Below are 19539 nucleotides of genomic sequence, written 5' to 3'. Positions count from 1 at the left end.
GTGACGCAGATAAAAATATATCAAATAAGAAGTGACGCAGATAAAAATATATCAAATAAGAAGTGACGCAGATAAAAATATATCAAATAAGAAATATGCATCTCACTTCTGCAACAGAAGTATAAAAAAAAGGAATTTGCATATTAATTATAAAAAAAAGCTAAAAGTAGTATGTAATACATCAGTACTAGAAAGTTATTTTAAATCATATTTTTTTTGTTCGGTTAAGGTCAAGAGTGCACATATTGAAGTAGGCACTTGCCTACACACATGAGAGCTTCAGTTGTTTCCAGCCAACACCCACTATTGATATTATGACTCCTTGTCTGCCAAAAGTGCAAAGGCAAGTTGGAAGAAGATTTAAGAAACATAAGAAACAAACCCAAAGGCTCCATTAGGTCTTTGAAATTCCACAATTATCTTCCACATTCACATGCACATGTAAGGAAACCTGCTTGTCTCTTCTATCAGCACAGACACTGAAGCTGGGACAAAAATACTGGTAGTAAAATTCTCATACTTATATAGGACTTTCAATTTGTGATGCAACAAAAAAATAAAGTAATGCATGAGACTGATCAGATAAGAAAACAGAGACATAAGGAAATCCCAGTGCAATTCTTCTCATTTGTATTACACAATACAAATGAATACCATTCACCAAATTAAAGGAAATCAGGGAAAATTGATACCCAGTACAATTTAATAAAACAAGAGACATGATATTACTGCTTTTCCCTTTTTGTACATTACATTGCAACTTGTCTAACGAGTCCTTTATATGGAAAGGAGTATGTTGGTACTCCAGGGAAATGTTCTACTTCAGTTTGTGATGGCTTTCTATTGATTTTCTGGTATAAAGAGACATAACACTGAATCAAAAGTCAGTCTACAGTGTCACATATTTCATACAGAGATATTAGATTAGGAAACTCATAAAGAGAATACACAGGACATTTCTTTCCAAATATCATAAATGGCTTATAATGAACAAGAAAACATAAATCTAGAAGATCATCCAAAGAATTAGGCAAATCAATTCATATATAGAACCAGATAAAATACAGGTGGTACAAGAAAATGTACTAAATTATGACATAAGAGAGTGTAGCTTCTTGTTGACTTCCTACTTTGATCAAAACAAAATGCTGACATAACATTGCTGTCCCATTATTGGAAGAGCCATAGAACATAAAATGTTGCCAAGAATCATTTAAAAGATTGAAAGAAGGTACTAGTGTACTTAAATACATGCACTAGTCTATATAAAGTTCAGACATTGCCTATGGTAGAGGTGATTCACGGTGAAGAAAAATCCAAGTGCAGACATTTCCTATAGTAGAGTTAATTCATGGAGAAGAAAAATCCACCAACAGATGAAGCTTTTTCAGTCTTAACATATGCTATTTTTCACATAAAGATTCTGTATTCATATAGACTGTATTATTGAGAACCATACTACATACATGTACAGTTGTATATCTCCCACTAAATTCAACCAAATCAAACTAAAAAAAAACAATAACTCTTGCAAAGTGCCAATGTCATACACAAACCTATATGATTCTCAACAACCAAATACCAAACTAAGACTTGTTAGGTGGTCTGTAAATGTTTCTGAATAAGAAATAAAAGTGAATTCATAGTTGTTTTTTTTTTTACATGCCTATGTAACCTTCTGCCTGCTTTTTATAAAGACAGCCATTTAATTTCATAAAAAAAAAGTGTGACTCTATCATTATTCTTTGGCAAAGTAAAGTCAAACAACACAGAATCTGTAAATACATACAAAAATTCATAATCTTTTAAGAACCAACATTAAATTTTGTGGGGAGGATAAGAAGGTTTACCTGTTAATGGAGCCCTGTGCGAGTCCGGGTGTCAAAAGAATAGTCCTGCAGCAGCTCAAAGCTTGTCGTAAGAGGCGACTAAATAGTGCTCAGCACCCTAGCTGAGGGCTAGGGCGCTCTGCCCACAGAGCAACTGGGTTGTGTGCCCCAGGTGGTAGAATGAGATACCCCTAGCGTGTAACATGCTGGGGTTGTCAGGCTATAATACGGGAAACCTGACTGCAAACCATAGTGGTGCACCATGTTGGGAAAGATGCCATGTTCCTCTCACGTTAAAGACTTTATTGTGGTATTCTCCCAGAGTAGGAACCATAGGACTCCGCCACAGGAGGCTAAATTGCCTGACCCTACCCACTTCTTCCTAATTCCAGTGGCAATCAAAATTTGTCAACCCCTTTATCCTGGTGTCCCATCCCATTTTTCATTTCATCATCATTTCATGTTTATTTTATCATCCACTTCATGTTCATCACCTGAATATAGCTGAAATATTGCTGCTCGGGCATTAAACCCCAACAATCAATCAATCAATCAATCAATCTGTTAACGGAAGGTCAAAACCAGCTTTTACTTAAAAAATAGGGCAAAATTTCAAATGAACATGCTAAGTATATTGGGAGTGTGAATCCGACCTTACAATTCATCCAATGGACATTTTGTCCGAATGAAGTGTTTATCTTTTACAGGTCTGTCATTTCATTCCAAACAATATATTTAAGGTTTATCCCATTGTATGATTAGAAGTTACCATGATACATGTAGATATATGTAGAAGTATTTTATACACGAGACAGTAATCATTTATCAACAGTGAATGTCCAGAAGAATGTACTTCCAACATTTGAATGTTTTTTTATTTGGAGCTTGTCATGACATCGGTACATATATCAAAATAACAATCGGATGGTTCTTGGTCTGGTATTAAGCCTTACATATAAGACTGTTATACTTATTTGATGGCATTTATATACATGTATAAAAAAACATAAAAATGGAACATGGCACAATTTGAGAACTGTCAATAATAATTTGCAACTAGGTTTTGACAACAATGGTGAAATGACATGGTGTTGTAGGGACTAGGCTCATTTTTTGTACTGGAAACGCCATGTTATGATGTTAATTTAAGTTACTACACTGCCAATTGTAGTGGTGATTCAATGCCCAAAAAAACCAACATAACAAAAGTTGTTTGTCGGTGTTCAGAAGTTTTATTTATATGTAACTATAGTCCTTTCTGTACACAGAAAACCATACACTCATTTCCCACTGATAAATCAATCAAATCAGGAACAATAACTCTAGCAAAGAGCCAATTTCAGACACTAACAACTGAATGACAAACTAAGACTGGTATTGTGGTCTGTAACTGTTTTTGAATTAAGTGAAAAATAAAAGTGAATTCGGTGGGTTTTTGACGTGCATAAAATCAACTCCTAATTTTTATTTTTTTAATAAAAACTTCTACTCAAAATGTATTTTAAACCTGTAGCTACAAACAATTTTCAGTTATTTTTATTGATTTCAAGAATATAGATTATCGATCAAGATCTGTTTTATATGTCTTCCATGGTTAACAAACATAAACATTGTTTACAATATTGATGTTACACAAGAAATTCAAATTCTTCAGTAAGATAGAACTACCTTTTCTGACACTAAAAGGTTTGTCTGATGACCAAAAACTTTGTTCCAATGTTGATCATATTGGGTTGTTTTTTTATGATATATTTTCTAATTACCTGCATGTGTCTGGCAATACATGTAGTCTCTAATGCAGGACCATTTTGATTGAGAAATTACATGTCAACAGAGGAACAACAGGAAATGGAAATTAGTAAATTGTAAATAAATATGCAGCCCTAAAATAATAATCATAATAATAAATAGAAATACTCCCCCAAAATAAAAATCATAATAATAAATAGAAATACTCCCCCAAAATAAAAATCATAATAATAAATAGAAATACTGCGCAAGATACTCCACCCTGACTTCCAGTGTACATGTACCTACATGTAAATTTAAAGGATAAGGTCCCCTAAGTTGGATGATCTCCTTTTGGTGGTCTTATAGTCACGTCTAAAAATGATGCCCAAACTGCCTTTACATTTTCTTCAAAATCACTTGAGAGGGGTATTGTTTCAAGGCAACAAAAATCAAGCCTTGTTCTAAAAATGCATTTTATTACTTTTTTCTTCAAAACCCATCATATCAGAATAATAAAATATGGTAACTACCTAGAATGAATTACAGAGCAAGAATATCACACACCAGGACTGCTTTTATACATGTACATGTAGGCACATATTTCAAAAAGTGTATCCAAAGGTCAAACAAAGTCAAGGGTACTGACAAAAATAATAAGGGTAAGAAGATTTATGGGCCAATAACATATATGTTACAAGTACATGTAGATTACAAAATATCCCCTTAGCATTTCATCAGACAGACATACCTAAATGTAGTTATTATAAAGGAATACATGTACATGTAGCAGTCTATAAATTCAAGCCCGAAATAATGACCCGAAACCTGTATAAAAATTGCTGATGTTACATTCTTAAAGAGCAAACAAGAGCTTATTTATTAGTTCCAACTTTTTCTATATTGAAAAACTTAACAACTTAAAATGTTATTTTCTATAAACTCTTATGTCATGAACATATATCATCTGAAGATAAAATTAAAATTATAACAACACTCAGCCTTGGAAAAGAAAAGACCCCACATAATGTAATACCACATGCTTGTAAACATTTCTCCCTATAATCACAGTACATTTGTATCATGCTAACAGGCAACAATAAAGCCCTTCCCAAGAATAGCCAGCTGACTCTTATAAATATAACATTACATCATATCATTTCCAATCTTTCACTATTCATACCAAAATCAATAGAAACAGTATCAAACAGACCAGATTAATTTATCATATATACAGACAAACTAATTTTCTGATCTGTAAATTGTCAATAATTTATAGGATAAAAACATAAATCATCACAGTCCATCTACTAGTGAATTATTAATAACTGATATTTATCTCTGATGCAAGTTCATAAATGTCATGTGTAAATATTGATGCTGATGTTATAGATGTTAGCTGCATCATAAATACACCAAAGCTCATACACATACACAGTGAGCTTGATCTGGTGATCCCCCCACATTCAATTGTTTTGTATGGTTTCTATCGTCTATAAATACCTAATTTTTCTCAGAGATGATGTTAAATCACCATACATGTACTTTTTATTCATCAAACTTTATTTCAAAATATTTAGTCTTTTTTTTTACATGTTTAGGTAATTTAAAAATTTAAGAATGGTCTGCATTGCAATGAGAACAAACTCAATGAACTGTTCCTTTACTCTCATGAGGCTGACTTAATGGCTGATCATATCCAAAAGAAAGAATATTGTTTAGCCAGATCCTTTGATCACAGTTTCTGCTATATAGATGAGGTTATTTAATACATTGCATCTACAACCCCCCAAAAAAACCCAAGAAAACAACATGAGATACAGGACACTACAGAACCTACGAAGCCAGCCTTATATCTTTACCTACACATAGGGATCAATGGAAAGGAAAAACTTGTGACCAAACTATACAACAAATGGGGAGACTTCTTATTCTGTATTGTCCATTTTCCTTCCATCTATGGCAACACCCCTTCATATCACAACTCATATGCTATACAAAAACTTGTCATAATTACTGAGGCTTTTTGTACAAAGCTTCCTACAATTAAGATTCTAGAACAGGGTTATGTCACTACAGATTGAAGTCATCACTTCAGAAGTTTTTTGTCATCATTAAAATCATGGATGGTAAGAAACATCTGCACCATGAGAACTGATTTGTTTTTACTTTTGATAGATATTTCTTTCAATATCATCTTAAAATTATAAATGTGATAAGGGAGCAGACATCAGGATCACTATACTAGTAAACATGTATTGTTTACTCAATGGTGTGATCTTCTCTGTAAGAACAAAGATAAAGGTGGAAAATGACAATAATACTATTTACCAGGTACATGTATTTTGTCTAATCAATTTATCACAAGGTTTTACCATACTCAAGTAAGCATACCATTTCTAACCAACCAGCCTAAAAAATCACCTGTATACAAAATATACCATACAATGCATACTATACTCTTCACCCTATGCAATGTACAATGTACATTGAAGCTGATGTACTTACATGTACAATGTATACATCTGTACAAGTACATGTACATGTATAGTACATGTATATAGCACCTTGTATACATGCACTCAGTAGAACCTTGTTGTCTTGACAATTAATAGTATTTGAACAGTAATTATGATAGCAGTTGGCAGAACAAGATACATGTATCAACATTCTCACATGTCTAACATTGAGTACTCTAAGTAAAGAATGACAAACATGTATATGTAATGGTTGATAATTTGATTAAGAGCAGATCATTTTAGAAGTCTGCTATTAACAAAAGTTGCCCAAACAACTTCTTAATCTGGCAATCCGAAAACTAACATTTGCACTTTTTTTATATGGCTGTATGAAGGTTCTGACAATAGTTCCTATCTGAATTCTTCTAGAGGCTAACAAGTTCAGAATACATGTACAGTGTACTTCTGAAATGCTTCTGTACATCATACATCTTTAACATTAATTACTTGTCCTCCTACTTGCCTTCTCACTCTCAGACCCTAATGAATAATGTGAATTAACACAATTTGAAGACCTTAGAAGTTGTTATAAAGGCCTTGTTCTGTATAGTACAATCATTACACTGTATGTACAGAAACATTATCATAGCAAAAGAACAAAACCTGTCATTTGTCTTGTCTTGTATAGAGAAACTGTAACATCTTACTGTGCAGAAATGTTACTTTAGCTAGAAAAGAGAACCTGTGTGGTCATGTCATGGTAATTAAATTATCAAAGACCGTGTGTAGTAATTTGGTTGTGATGTTGGAACAGATGAAGAGTATGTGACAAAATAAATGGAACGATGGTTAGATTTTAGAAACAAGGGGAGACAGTACAGTACATGTAATAACTTTTCATTTTCCTAACCAAATTTTTCACCATATGATATCTGTGAACCAATCAATGAGACAATTAAGGAGCCAACTATGGAAACTACTGTTCAAATTAGAGTTTTAAATACCAGACCTAAATTATAGATTTATAAAGGGATGAGTTCCTTAATACTTAAGTTTTATAAGTAATATTCAACTAGAAATACTATGAGCAAACTCATAAATAGAATACCCCCTGCTTCAAATGATGGACTTCAATATATATAGCCTTTAAGCTAAACTACATTGTATCTCCCAGTTGCACTGACAAGAGATGTGAACAGATGGACAGACAGTCAAACTTTGTTTGCAAGAAGTAGGAAACTAAAGAACAGTGAACAAAAGGGGGCATTCCATCCATTGCACCCAGGTCCTAAAAACAATTTACACCGATATACAATGTATGTTTTTTGTGAACCAGCAGCTGATAGTTTTTAAATCAGGTGAAGGGGAAAAAGACAGACAGGCAGTAGGGAAATTTTTTAATGTTTTCTTAGGGATTTTCTTAAAGTTACAAATAATCTATCATGGATTTTTTTCAATTGATCAAGTTAAAAAAACTAATTGGTATGCTTTTGTCAGAATGATGGATTCCAACCCGATCAATTTTATTGATTAATCCAAAATTTTGACAATAACTTTTCAATTTATATGATATATACTACATTGTATTACTTTGCATTACAATATAAAGCTTTATTTTTTTTTAACTTTTAACTTTTTCCAAGAAGATCTTCTTAATCTATTCTCCCTTTTAAAAAACATCCCTGCTTATGAAATGAATGAATGTATACTTACAGTAACAATCTCTAGCATTTCCTGTCTTGATATATATCCATTTCCATCTAAATCATACATGCTAAAGGCCCACTTTAACTTTTGTTCTAGTTTTCCCCGAGATGTTACACTTAAAGCACAGATAAATTCTCGGAAATCAATTGTCCCATCACCGTTAGTGTCAAATGTTCGAAACACATGTTCGGCAAATTTAGATGCATCACCGTACGGAAAGAAATTGCCATAGATTTTCTTAAATTCCTCTACAGATAAGTGCCCATTAGGACAATCTTTGAGAAATCCTTTATACCATTCCTGTAGCTCTTCCTCACAAAATTCTGTGTTGGCTTTCAGATCTTGAAGAACTTCTGGTTTGAGCTTACTGCTCTGTTTCCCCATTATCTATCAGCTGATTGCCTGAAAAAAAAAAAAAAACATCACAAAAAATCGTTAACTTTTACTAAAAATATCACTATGAAATATCAAAGCCGACAGAACTATCTTGGGATATTGAACACTGTCATATATGATGAGACTTCCCAGTCAAACAATAGTCCCTTCTATACCATACACACAGTTGAAAATTATAACACCTCAGATAATGAATTCTACATTTTTTTCTACTGATACCTTCATTTGTGTCTTGTTCCACCAAACTGAGCTGTACATGGTTATAAAAAAACAAAAACACCTATTGGAAAATATCATAATCCAATATTGATTAAAAGGGGCTTATTCCTCAGTCACTGCACTAGATTTACACCAACTACACAGCATTACAGAGTCATTTTCAATAAATTTACAACCATTAAATTAAGAGAGAATTATTCTTTTCAACTCAATACTGACATGACTGTTGCTGGAAAGCACAGGATGACAATCAATTACTACCCAGGAACAAAATATGGTTCTTGCATAACCTACAGAGAAAATGAGGTTGCCATTGTAAAGTCTGGGTACAAATCTTAATGGAGTATTATTCCACCAATTAATCTAATATAGAATGACATGGTCATTCCAATCATCATCAAAACTGATCAACATGACTTAGGCCAATCCAAGTAAATCTTATGTTCTAATCCTCACCTGTAAGTACAAAACTTAGAATGTCAATATCTTCATATATTTTAAAGTTGTGTAAGTTTATTGAGCATTTTAAATATTTTATCCTAATTACAGTTCATGCATGACATGTTCTGTTCTAGTTTATAATGCAAAAGGTGAAATTAAATATTTAACATTCATTCAAAACATCCAATATAAGAAAAAAAACAATTAAAATTCAAACGTTTTTGGTCCTAAAATAGCATTCCATTTAGACACTGCAAGAATAAAACAATACTAAAAATAATCGCTACTCATATTCTAAAATTTGTGTTTGCATAGAATGACAACTAAGTATCCAACTTCTTCAAGTTGGACGATTGCACTGAAAGGGAGAGGCATCTCTTGTTTCTTTTTTTTGTGGGGAGTTCGTGTTTACCTTTTCGTGTTGAAAAAAAGCTATGAAGGTGCTGCCTTTATTTAACATAAACAAGGATGTTCTTTCTTAGTTTGTAATTTAATAATTTGACAATTTGAATGGTACTAAAGATGTGAGAGAGTCAAATAACTTAATGAATTAGGTAACTACATAAGTCAATATTTACTGATATATTGGTACATGTATTTCACAACAGTGGAAGAAATGAAAACAAAATATTTAATAGAGATTTTACAAATCAAAGTAAACTCTATTATTGCCAAGCATTGTTCTCATTAATATCATAAAAATATTCAATCCTCTTCCTAGATCCACAATGTCTAGTATGAAATCCAAATTCTTTTGTTCCTATTGAAATAATATATAACAAGGAGTTTAGAAATGAGAACATAGTAGCTTCACATGTGGTTTAACCATTTACCAGTAGAAATCTTATACAGGTAGAATAAAAGAAAAAAATAACATGTTAAGTACAAATATGGTATTGATTATTACAAAACAAAGCAATTTTCTAATCATGACTTGTGCAAAATGACACCATCCCAGTTGATTAAATGTAACAGAACATTATAATGACATTTCTTTATACACATGTCCTCTGTATTCCCTGGTAAGTAGAAGCACACAAGATATATGTGTATTACTGGAATGGGGATTTTGGGTACCATAAAGAAGTCAGCACTTCTACAAAACCGGGTAACAAGAAGTACAATTTCAAACAAAGAGAATAAACCCACTAAGACAAAACATGTTCTTCTGGAACCAACATGAAACAATATAGGAATAATTTTCATAAACTTATTTGGTGGATGTAATTTAAAGTTAACATGGCTGGTTTCAAAGTATATAATAACTATGATAATCAAAATGTATAAAAATATTTGTCTAGAAACTGCATACCTTGTGTATTTCACTGTCAAGTTATAAGATGATGTGCCAGACATTTAACCCCACCCCCCCCCCCTTTTTTAAGTTCATATGAAAGAAACTTTGAAACAGAAGAGAACAGGTCCTCAAATCAAAATCAGAATTATCAATCCAGATCTTTAAGTAAAATATTACTTCAGGTTTAATGGCATGCAAATATCATATTCCTCCTCTGAAGTTGCTATACTTTATAATCTTGAGACAAATCAGATACTCTTTGACATGACACTGTCTTAAGTCAATGTAAATTAATCAATTTCTGAAGGAATTATAGTCAAAGGAATGCTCTTAAGCTTTTCTTCACTGGTAATTTTGTCAAGAGAAATATTGACTTTCGAAACATTGATCTTTTTTTCACCTCCCTACATCTTTTCCAATCAACGCACAAATTTGGATCAATAAAATTTCATGTCTTAATATAAGACTAAAAGTAAAAGATAATCCCACTATATGTACAACCGATTTCTGACCCACAATCATTGTAACAAGTGACCTTGGAATTATTCTTCATATCTTTAAAAGAAAATAAGTTTAATTATAATGCATAAAACAAACCCAAACTAAGGAGTTCAGAAAACTTTTCTTGTATTTTGCTACCTAAATTTTTTTATATAACATTTTCTCACTAATTTTTGATCTGAAAAAAATTTCAGATTTACATGTAAATAATACATTGTATTCTAAATAACATAGAGTTGAAAAAATCAGTAAAGACCACCAGATTTCAGCTTATCCTGTTCAGAAGTAAACAAGAAATCATGTTGCATGACACATGCCTAGCAGACGAATTTTCCCAATGAGCCATGTCCACATCCTTACTTAATGTAATTTTCTTTTTTCATTTTTGATCCACAAAAGGAAGATTGTGAGTAAGCTCACAAAAAAGGAAATTCCCCTCTCTTTTCTACCTGGACACTGATTAAGTAATTTCAAAATCTGACCATTACTCTATTAATGTATGCAATCCTACAGATCACAACCTTTATTCTAAGTTTCATCAGGTAGAAGGTGCTGTGGTCAAACACAAGTAAATGCTAACATGAAGTTACATGTGTTGCCCCATCTATATGAAGCCACACACCAAATCTGAAATCAATCAATCCATTAGGAGCCAAGATTTTTGTGATGAAAATTTTCTCTATTATTCCATATTGTAAAAAATGGCAAAGTCCCAGGAAACAGGAAGTTGATATCAGACAGCACAAAAAATCACCCACGATGTATGCTCCATGTATATGAACCCAAATACAACATTTGAAATCAATCCAGCCAATGGGAGCCGAGGTAATTGCAACGAAATATGGATGGACGGAATGACAAATGGACAAGGTAAATTCAATATACCACCGATATGTTGAGTGGGGTAATAATTACAATATATTTACAGTATTTTTACAATTATTTCATTATACATACAAGTACTTTCATCTATACATTAGAACAAGGAGAAACTCATCAATATAGTGGACACACTGAAACTAAGCATGACTACAAATATAGCTTAAATCTTTTCTAGTGTAATTTGTCTCAATTTCAAATACATTCTCTTCTCCATGATGCTCCATCCATACTCCTAATCAACTTAACAAAAAAATGAAACACCAGCACAGAGACAGCATGCAACAATTTATGTGTGAGAATCAATCCATTGATTCTATCAGGACATGAAAGAAAAAGAAATACTTCTGTAATCTAAATCTTCTTTTTAAAGTAGTTCTCTTTTCATTAAAAGTCAGTCAGCTTAAGAAATAGACAATGTCAATAGAACATCCAGCTTCTGACTAGTAATTAAATCGTCTGGATTTTCATCAATTTAATAAACACTTGATTCTTGTCACAAAGCATGCATGCAGTGATAGGGAAAGGCAGGGGCCATGGGCTACATGCCCACTGGAGCTGAAAATGGCTTATTAAAGTTACAGGTTTTACTTAGAATATTAATAAATGACCCTTCAACATCTTAAATACTTGTAATTAATGACGATTATGGCCCATTCAATAAAAAAATCTTTCCTGAGCACTGTCCAAGTGTACCTTTTTATGTCCTTTAATTTAAGAGAATAGACGAGCTAACCAAAATGCTTGTCTATGGAAGCAAAATACTTCACCCTGTTGAAACCAAGTTATATTGTATCTATAAGAAAATTGTAACATCAAATTCAGGAGTGTGAAATAATCATTAAAAATTTATCTAAATAGAAATAAATCCAACAGAACCATTCAGTGTTTTAAAAATGGAAATGAAATTTTTCAGCAAATGACAGCATATAAAATATGCAGAAAAATGAAGCTAGATGTTCCAAACCTGGACTTCAATATCCTAAATATTGACCTCTGCCTGAATCTAACATGGATGACAGACAATTAAACACAGATTTTCAATCAATCACACCAGGTTCTGGTTTCACTGATTTTTTTTTCAGAGATCACACATTGCTGGTATATTGATTACTCTTTGTATCACAAAAGTTATATCAGTCCATTTCTATTTCAATTATTAATTGCACTAAAATGTCAGTGCTTATTATTTCTTAGATTATCCTTCTGACTAAGCGCATTTGTTTTGACCACACTGTGAAAATCACTTCTAATTTTAACCAAAATACTTAGTTTTATTCTAAATATATAATTACTGCAAATTAATTCATTGAAGAGAAATGAAGTCCATTAAAGCATTTCAGCTGATAATTTTGCACTTAATTTTCTAATTTAACTAATGAAATAATAAATATCCATTCAATGGAATCAGGAATGTAACAATGGAAATCTTGGGCTTTCTAGTGCCTAGGTCTCCACCAATAATAAACTGCATCGGTGATCTTGTGATAGCATGTCAGCATTGTGTGTGGCAGGTCATGAGTATGCAATCCCTGGCCAAGTTGTACCTCCTTAAATTTGAAAGTCACTGCTTCTATGCCAAGCATATACAATGGGCATTGAGTAAAAAATGGAATGTTCCTGTCAAAATAATGTCTATGAGTATTCCTGCATGTACATGCAGGCTGTTGTTTCATCATAAAACTGTCCCAAACAAAGGACAGGGTAGGGAATGTTTGATTAGTGTAAAGTTCTTGTCCTGAAAAGCAAGCAACATCTGCAATAGGTGATGATCAAACAATCAATTAATCAATTCTAACAGAGTGCTCAGTAACACCATTTTCTGTTTAAATTTCCATTTGATTATAATTTGAAAAATAATTAAAGAATTATCACATGTATATCTTCAAAATATATACTTGAACTCTGAAGTATTGCACATTGAAGAGGATTGTTATCTCATTCTTTAATGTAAAAATCATAAAAACTTAATTATACATACAAAGGCAGCTTCAGAACAGATGACATAAAATGACATAGAAATTTACCCAATTAAACTGAATTACATGGAACTTTCAAAACCAGTTTCAATGAGCACTTAAAACACAGCTTTTATGTGAAAAAAGGGGATCACAAAAATACAGCTAATCTCATATGGGAACCAAGATTCCTACATAAACCACAAATACCAATCTCATTAAATCTTCTCAGCTACAATAAAACTTTAGATATTAAAAGTAAATATGGTGTATCCTTACCCACAACAAATATATCACAGTCTCTAGAGAATCTGTATCTGGATAACTAAAACATTACAAAAGCCTGATAGTCCCTACAGTCTGACAAAAAAACACTATCATAACAGACATCGTCATCTTCGTCATTCACTTCTTCATAATAAAACATTCAAGTAAATATTATACTTTTGCATTTTTCTCATAAAACAGAATAGAACACTGACTGGGAATAATAGGATGCATGCATACCAGTACATATAGGATGGAATTACTATTGCATCATACATTCATTCTGTCTTTATTTCAGTATTCAATAAGACAATGAATTCAGATGCAAGTATACAATCTTCAAATATTTCATCAAAGAAGAAATACTTTGGCATATTTATTTAAAATACATTTGTTTCATTTATACAAGATTTAGATAAAACAGAATAGAACACTGACTGGGAATAATAGGATGCATGCATACCAGTACATATAGGATGGAATTACTATTGCATCATACATTCATTCTGTCTTTATTTCAGTATTCAATAAGACAATGAATTCAGATGCAAGTATACAATCTTCAAATATTTCATCAAAGAAGAAATACTTGGGCATATTTATTTAAAATACATTTGTTTCATTTATACAAGATTTAGATTATTTTAGATAGTTTATCTGGGACAGTTGGCACACCACAGATTTTAAGCTCTGATTAAATATTGAGCTAAACGATACTTGCTACATGTAAGCACTCGATTATCACATGAGTCTCGTGTTACAACATCACTTACAGTAAAAAGCCAAATTGTATAAGCCTTAAACAGCAATGTTGTTTTTCAATTGAGTGACAGACATATTCTTTCTCAGATTATCACTACCATAGCACTGAAAAATATCTACAGCAACATGCCAATAAACAGTAGCACCAGAAAAGTTTGGTTCCTAATCTGCTCCAATGTTTAGATATTTAGACGTTAATCACATGTCCAAAAGCAGTAAGAACAAAACACATACAGGCATATAACATTAAAATTACTTCTACAAATCTGATTACATGTAACTTAATATAGTTATGACTTACATGTATGAGTACCTCTTAACATCTACTGTCAGAGGATGTAGACAAATTATTTGTTATATCAAACTTGATCTCTTGGTAGTCTAAGGTTGCTTCCTTATTAAGGAGATATAAATAAATCTGACCTTGATACATGTAGATGAAATACTTTAACAAACTTCATTTTAAATCGAACCAATCTACAGCTGTTTTTGTGAAAGTACTCACTCATATAAAACACCAACAAATACAAGTACTAAATATGTAATAAAATGACATACCATATGAATTGACATAAAAGTTTCAGGAATCTCAAGCCTATCAGTTTCATATGATCTCTAACAGGAAGACAGCCTACGCTCACATTAAGTGTTCTGGTTAGATCAAAAAGATGCAGTTGTATTATTATGTTCTATTAAAGTAGATGTTATATGTTATTATATACCCAAGTAGGTTTACATGTAGATAGAAATAAGTTTGTCAGATCAATAAAGTTATGCATTGCATGCATAGAAAATAATTCAATTCAGGTATCATAAAAAAGTTTAAATGGCTAGAGCAATTTCTTGCACCATGTAAGTAAACCATAACATGTAAAAATTCAGAGGCACTTAAACCACCGAATTCCACAATCCAAAACTCTTTTTACAATGCTTTACTCATGACGTGACGAACTACCAACACCAAAGGAATTCATTAGTAAGAAAATATGGCATATTAACTCTGTTGACCACACTTATGTTAGTTGCTTATGATTTCTTACAAGTCAACATTGTACATGTGTACCAAGTTTCATGAAAATCATAGAAAAGATTTTCAAACTAATGACAGACTGATAACATAAATATATATTAGATACATATAAGGAGTCTCAGTTATCTGACAAGCAAAGACCTGGCTTCATACTGCCAACACTGATATTGAAATTACAATGTTAAGACTTAACATCAATGGAAAATAATTATCTCCAACAAACCACCAGCAATTTATTATTATATTTATAGATATAGATGATGCAAAAATCCTACTAGTCAATTAGTATGAAGCCTGTGAAAAACATTACTAAAATAAACAACACAACAATGTCAGAAAGTACACAATATAGCTCTAGAAATAATAACTTAGAAGGTACATTTTGAAAATTTACTACACAATGTCTTACAGCTTTACATGTAAACTCAGTGTAAAGAAAATGATGGGTGGATTGATTTATGCAATAAAATTTGAAATCAAAGAATTACTTTTTAGTGAGAAAAACAGAACTGTCACAACACCTTTCACTAGTACCTCCTTCCTACCCACGGGGCAAGTATCAAAGACTTTCCCCATCCTTCCTATTCAATAAACATTAAACAGAGATTAGTACCTTAATCCAACTCGATGAACAAGAGGTGAAGTCTAGTCCTTCCTTCTCATAATACAATAGGCAATGACTAGCCTTCCTCCTACTCGGGAATTAAGAGTCTAAAACTACAACAGTACCTACCTCCTACTCAAAGACAAAGAGGCAAAGGCTAGTCCCCTCCCCTACTCAATGGGCAAGAGGCAAATTCTAGTCCCTCCCTCTTATTCAATGAAATAGGGGCAGAGGCTTGTCCCTCCCGCCGAATCAAAGATCATGAGACAAAGAATACTCACTCCCTTCTACTCAAAGAGCAAAAGGCAAAGAGCATATAACAATTGATATCATTTGAACTTCAATTCAAAAGACATAAATATATGTTTTTCAACTAAAACTTTTTGTCCGACTTCATTACTTTGGTAACCTTGGACCATTAAAACTTCATTAGTTAACATTCTGAATGATTACACATTATAAGGAGAAAATACAGTGTAACCCCACCAGGATGAAAAATGTCAGGTCAAGGCCACCCATGGGTCATCAATGAATGATGTAACCCTCACACTACAGGGCAGGCTGTTGCTGGCCCTAAAACAATATACACAGGCACAGTGAAATAGACGCCTCTACATGATAGAGCAACATATAGTTTAGAAAAGAAGCAAAACTATTTGACTTAAAGCTGTTCTCTTTATTTGCATGATTTTTACGCCAACCTGTCATTAAACACTATCAGAAAACAATAGGGAGGATCGGAAACAATTTAATTATCACCTAATTAATACAATAGGAGGAAGATAATATATATTAACAATACCTTAACCCTAAAGCACCTGCTTCTTTAGAAATGATCACTTATTCAAAATGTCACCAGCTAAAAGATAAATGCCATTTTTGCCCACTGAAAGCATTAGGACCCTGTATGGACAGAACATTAATGCATTATTTGACTTGAACTTAAAATTCCATAATAAAAATCAACTAACATTATCTGAAGCAACAAGAATAGTAGGTAAAATGATCAGTTGAATGACTACAATATAATTATTATCTACTGAGGTCAAACCAATGATGGTCTCATTATCTTAGGTGTTGATACTCTTAAAACATGTCAGTAAAAACACATTTTTTTCACATTAAGGGAAAAATGTTTAACCCATGAAAGTGGTTATCCTACAACAGCGATCAATACTTATTACTTTAATCCAACTACAAACTCTTATAAAATATTCAATATCAATGAAATCTAAGTTTCTCCAATACTGTTGCTAAGCAAATATACTGGAGTCAAGTTAATAATTGACATTTAATTATACCACCTGATTAACAAAATATCTCTTTAACATGTATTCCAGTTATTAGAACACATCCTTCAATTCCAGCCTATAGTTTTTGTGCATCTGAACAATGTATTTCTGATACTTTTGCAATAGTTCTATTTACTTGAAATCCTATTCATTTCACACATGACTGAGTAACAAGCTAATATCTCTACTCACCTACTGAGTTCCTTCAACAAGATTTGTTTTATTAAATAATCTTTGATTAAAATTCTGTTATTGAGTTCATGCAGTTTAGAATTTATCACTCCATTCTACTATCATTATAAAAATAGCATACTGGACAGCTAACCAAAACTATTGTTATTGGGGATACCAGTTTTCTAACCAAAACTATTGTTATTGGGGATACCAGTTTTAATTGATAAAATACTAAAAGCCTGAATAGCATGAGTATAAAATAAGCATATAAATGAAGCAGTCCATTTTTCAGATTCAGTCAATTTTCTGCCTGCCTTCAAAAACAAAAATCTAAACCAGTTTAATTAAACATCCTTATATGAGATTGTCTACTTATATCTATGATTTCAAGCTATGTGGTTAGTTAAACTATGAGTTGAAGAAAGATTTCATGACAAACTTTTAGAATATCTATGAAAAGTTCCCAGTAAAAGGTCAACAACCTTTTGCAATCATAAAAGAGTTGGGTAACAGTAATTCAAAATACCATTTACTTCTTATATAAATCATTTTAGATTTTCCTACACTAATGTGACTGATGAGAGGTTACTCTTGGAAAAATGCATATACCATATCAAAACTTGCAATATATGCTATACTGTATATATAATTGATATTTTGTATTTATTTACAGGATGAGGAAAATTCACACCCAATTCCTGAAATAATCTACACACTTTTTTAAAAACCAGGCAAAATCCTGATAACTCCAGTTTAGTCCAGTTCAATTGTTTCAGTTGGACAATGACCTGTTGGTACAAGAACACAATTCATTCCCCTTGGTTTTCGTTGTATACAAATATAGTTCCAACTTTGGTAGTAGGTACCTTCCACATTTTTTCATATTTTTACTGGAAAATTATTTGCTGAAGTTTTGCCTCTAATTGGTAGAAAATAGGTTAAAATTACATGGGATTTTTTTTCATTAATCAATTCTGACTAAAAGTTGTGATTTGGTTCAGTGGAAGAAGGTTAAAATTTAGGACTTTTAACTCAGTTCATTTGTCATGTTTACCCCATCTCCAAATTATATGTATTAATTTCAGAAAATGATGGTAAAATTTTCTACAATTTATATATAAAATCCTGTTTGTACATATCTTTAGGCCAGGGAAGTTTTATTCAGTTTGCGCTGGTGAAATTTTTTTAATCTGCTCAAATGTGTATATTGAAATGCACTTGAAAATTAATTGCGGACTCGTGCCTGTTTTATGGAAGTCATAATAAAAGATGGTTGAACAAGTATATTTATTGCTGCTTTGATTCAGCCACTGTGAAATCTTACATGTACCTGATGTCAAACCAGATCAATAAACTAATTAATAAAGAGAATTGTCCAAATATTGTATATCACCACAATACAAACAACAGAACAAAGATTTTTCATCATTTCAAACAAAAGTTTAAAAATGATAAATAATTAAGTGAATTTTAATGTTTGACCTCAGACCATGTTGCGGTACTACAATGTTTGTTATGAGATAAAAAATCAATGTGATGTTATTCAAACCTAATAACGTAACCATGTATATGCTCTTGTTAAAAGAGAATCGTGATAGCAAATCATTTATAGAGCATGCAATTATACCATGTTAAAGGTGTACAAATGTACTAAGTTTACATGCATGAAAAAAAAAAAAACTAAATTCACAAATAGTTACATGTAGGTTGTAGGCTGTATATTCTGTGCTTTTTTGGAAATTGGAATGTTTGTAATTGTTATTTACAACATGCATTATTTTTTATACCTTTAAAAATTGGTTGTGTATCTTGTTTCCTTTATCCTGCTTTAGACTTTCAGTACAAAAAAAACAGCATTTAGTCAAAGTTTGATCAATGTTGGTTGGACTACCAATTCTATCATTAACTGCAAATGTAATTGAAGGTCTGTTACCCAGACAAGACTTGTAACTTGAATCTTTATGCCTGACTTCTACTTTCAGAGTCTCTGATCTGC

The 19539-nt window shown here is 32.0% G+C and overlaps 1 protein-coding gene across 3 annotated transcripts in view; it reads right to left on the bottom strand.

The window, feature by feature from the left end:
- Positions 1 to 19539, bottom strand: part of LOC148629623 (neurocalcin homolog) — a 30900-nt gene that overhangs the window by 2079 nt on the left and 9282 nt on the right. For 2 of the 3 annotated variants that reach the window (XM_088554415.1, XM_088554408.1), the window contains exon 2: positions 7730 to 8125. In XM_088554415.1, the coding sequence (XP_088410541.1) occupies positions 7730 to 8107 (378 nt within the window). In that variant the 5' untranslated portion in view covers positions 8108 to 8125. Of the gene's footprint in view, positions 1 to 7729; positions 8126 to 13693; positions 13831 to 19539 lie in introns of those variants that run through there. The other variant, XM_088554419.1, reaches the window with a different exon arrangement.

Source organism: Perna viridis, chromosome 1 (assembly GCF_037379345.1).
Source record: "Perna viridis isolate PV_CMFRI_1.1 ecotype Kerala chromosome 1, ASM3737934v1, whole genome shotgun sequence".
NCBI lineage: Eukaryota > Metazoa > Mollusca > Bivalvia > Mytilida > Mytilidae > Perna > Perna viridis.
This window is presented reverse-complemented; position numbering and strand designations above follow the sequence as displayed.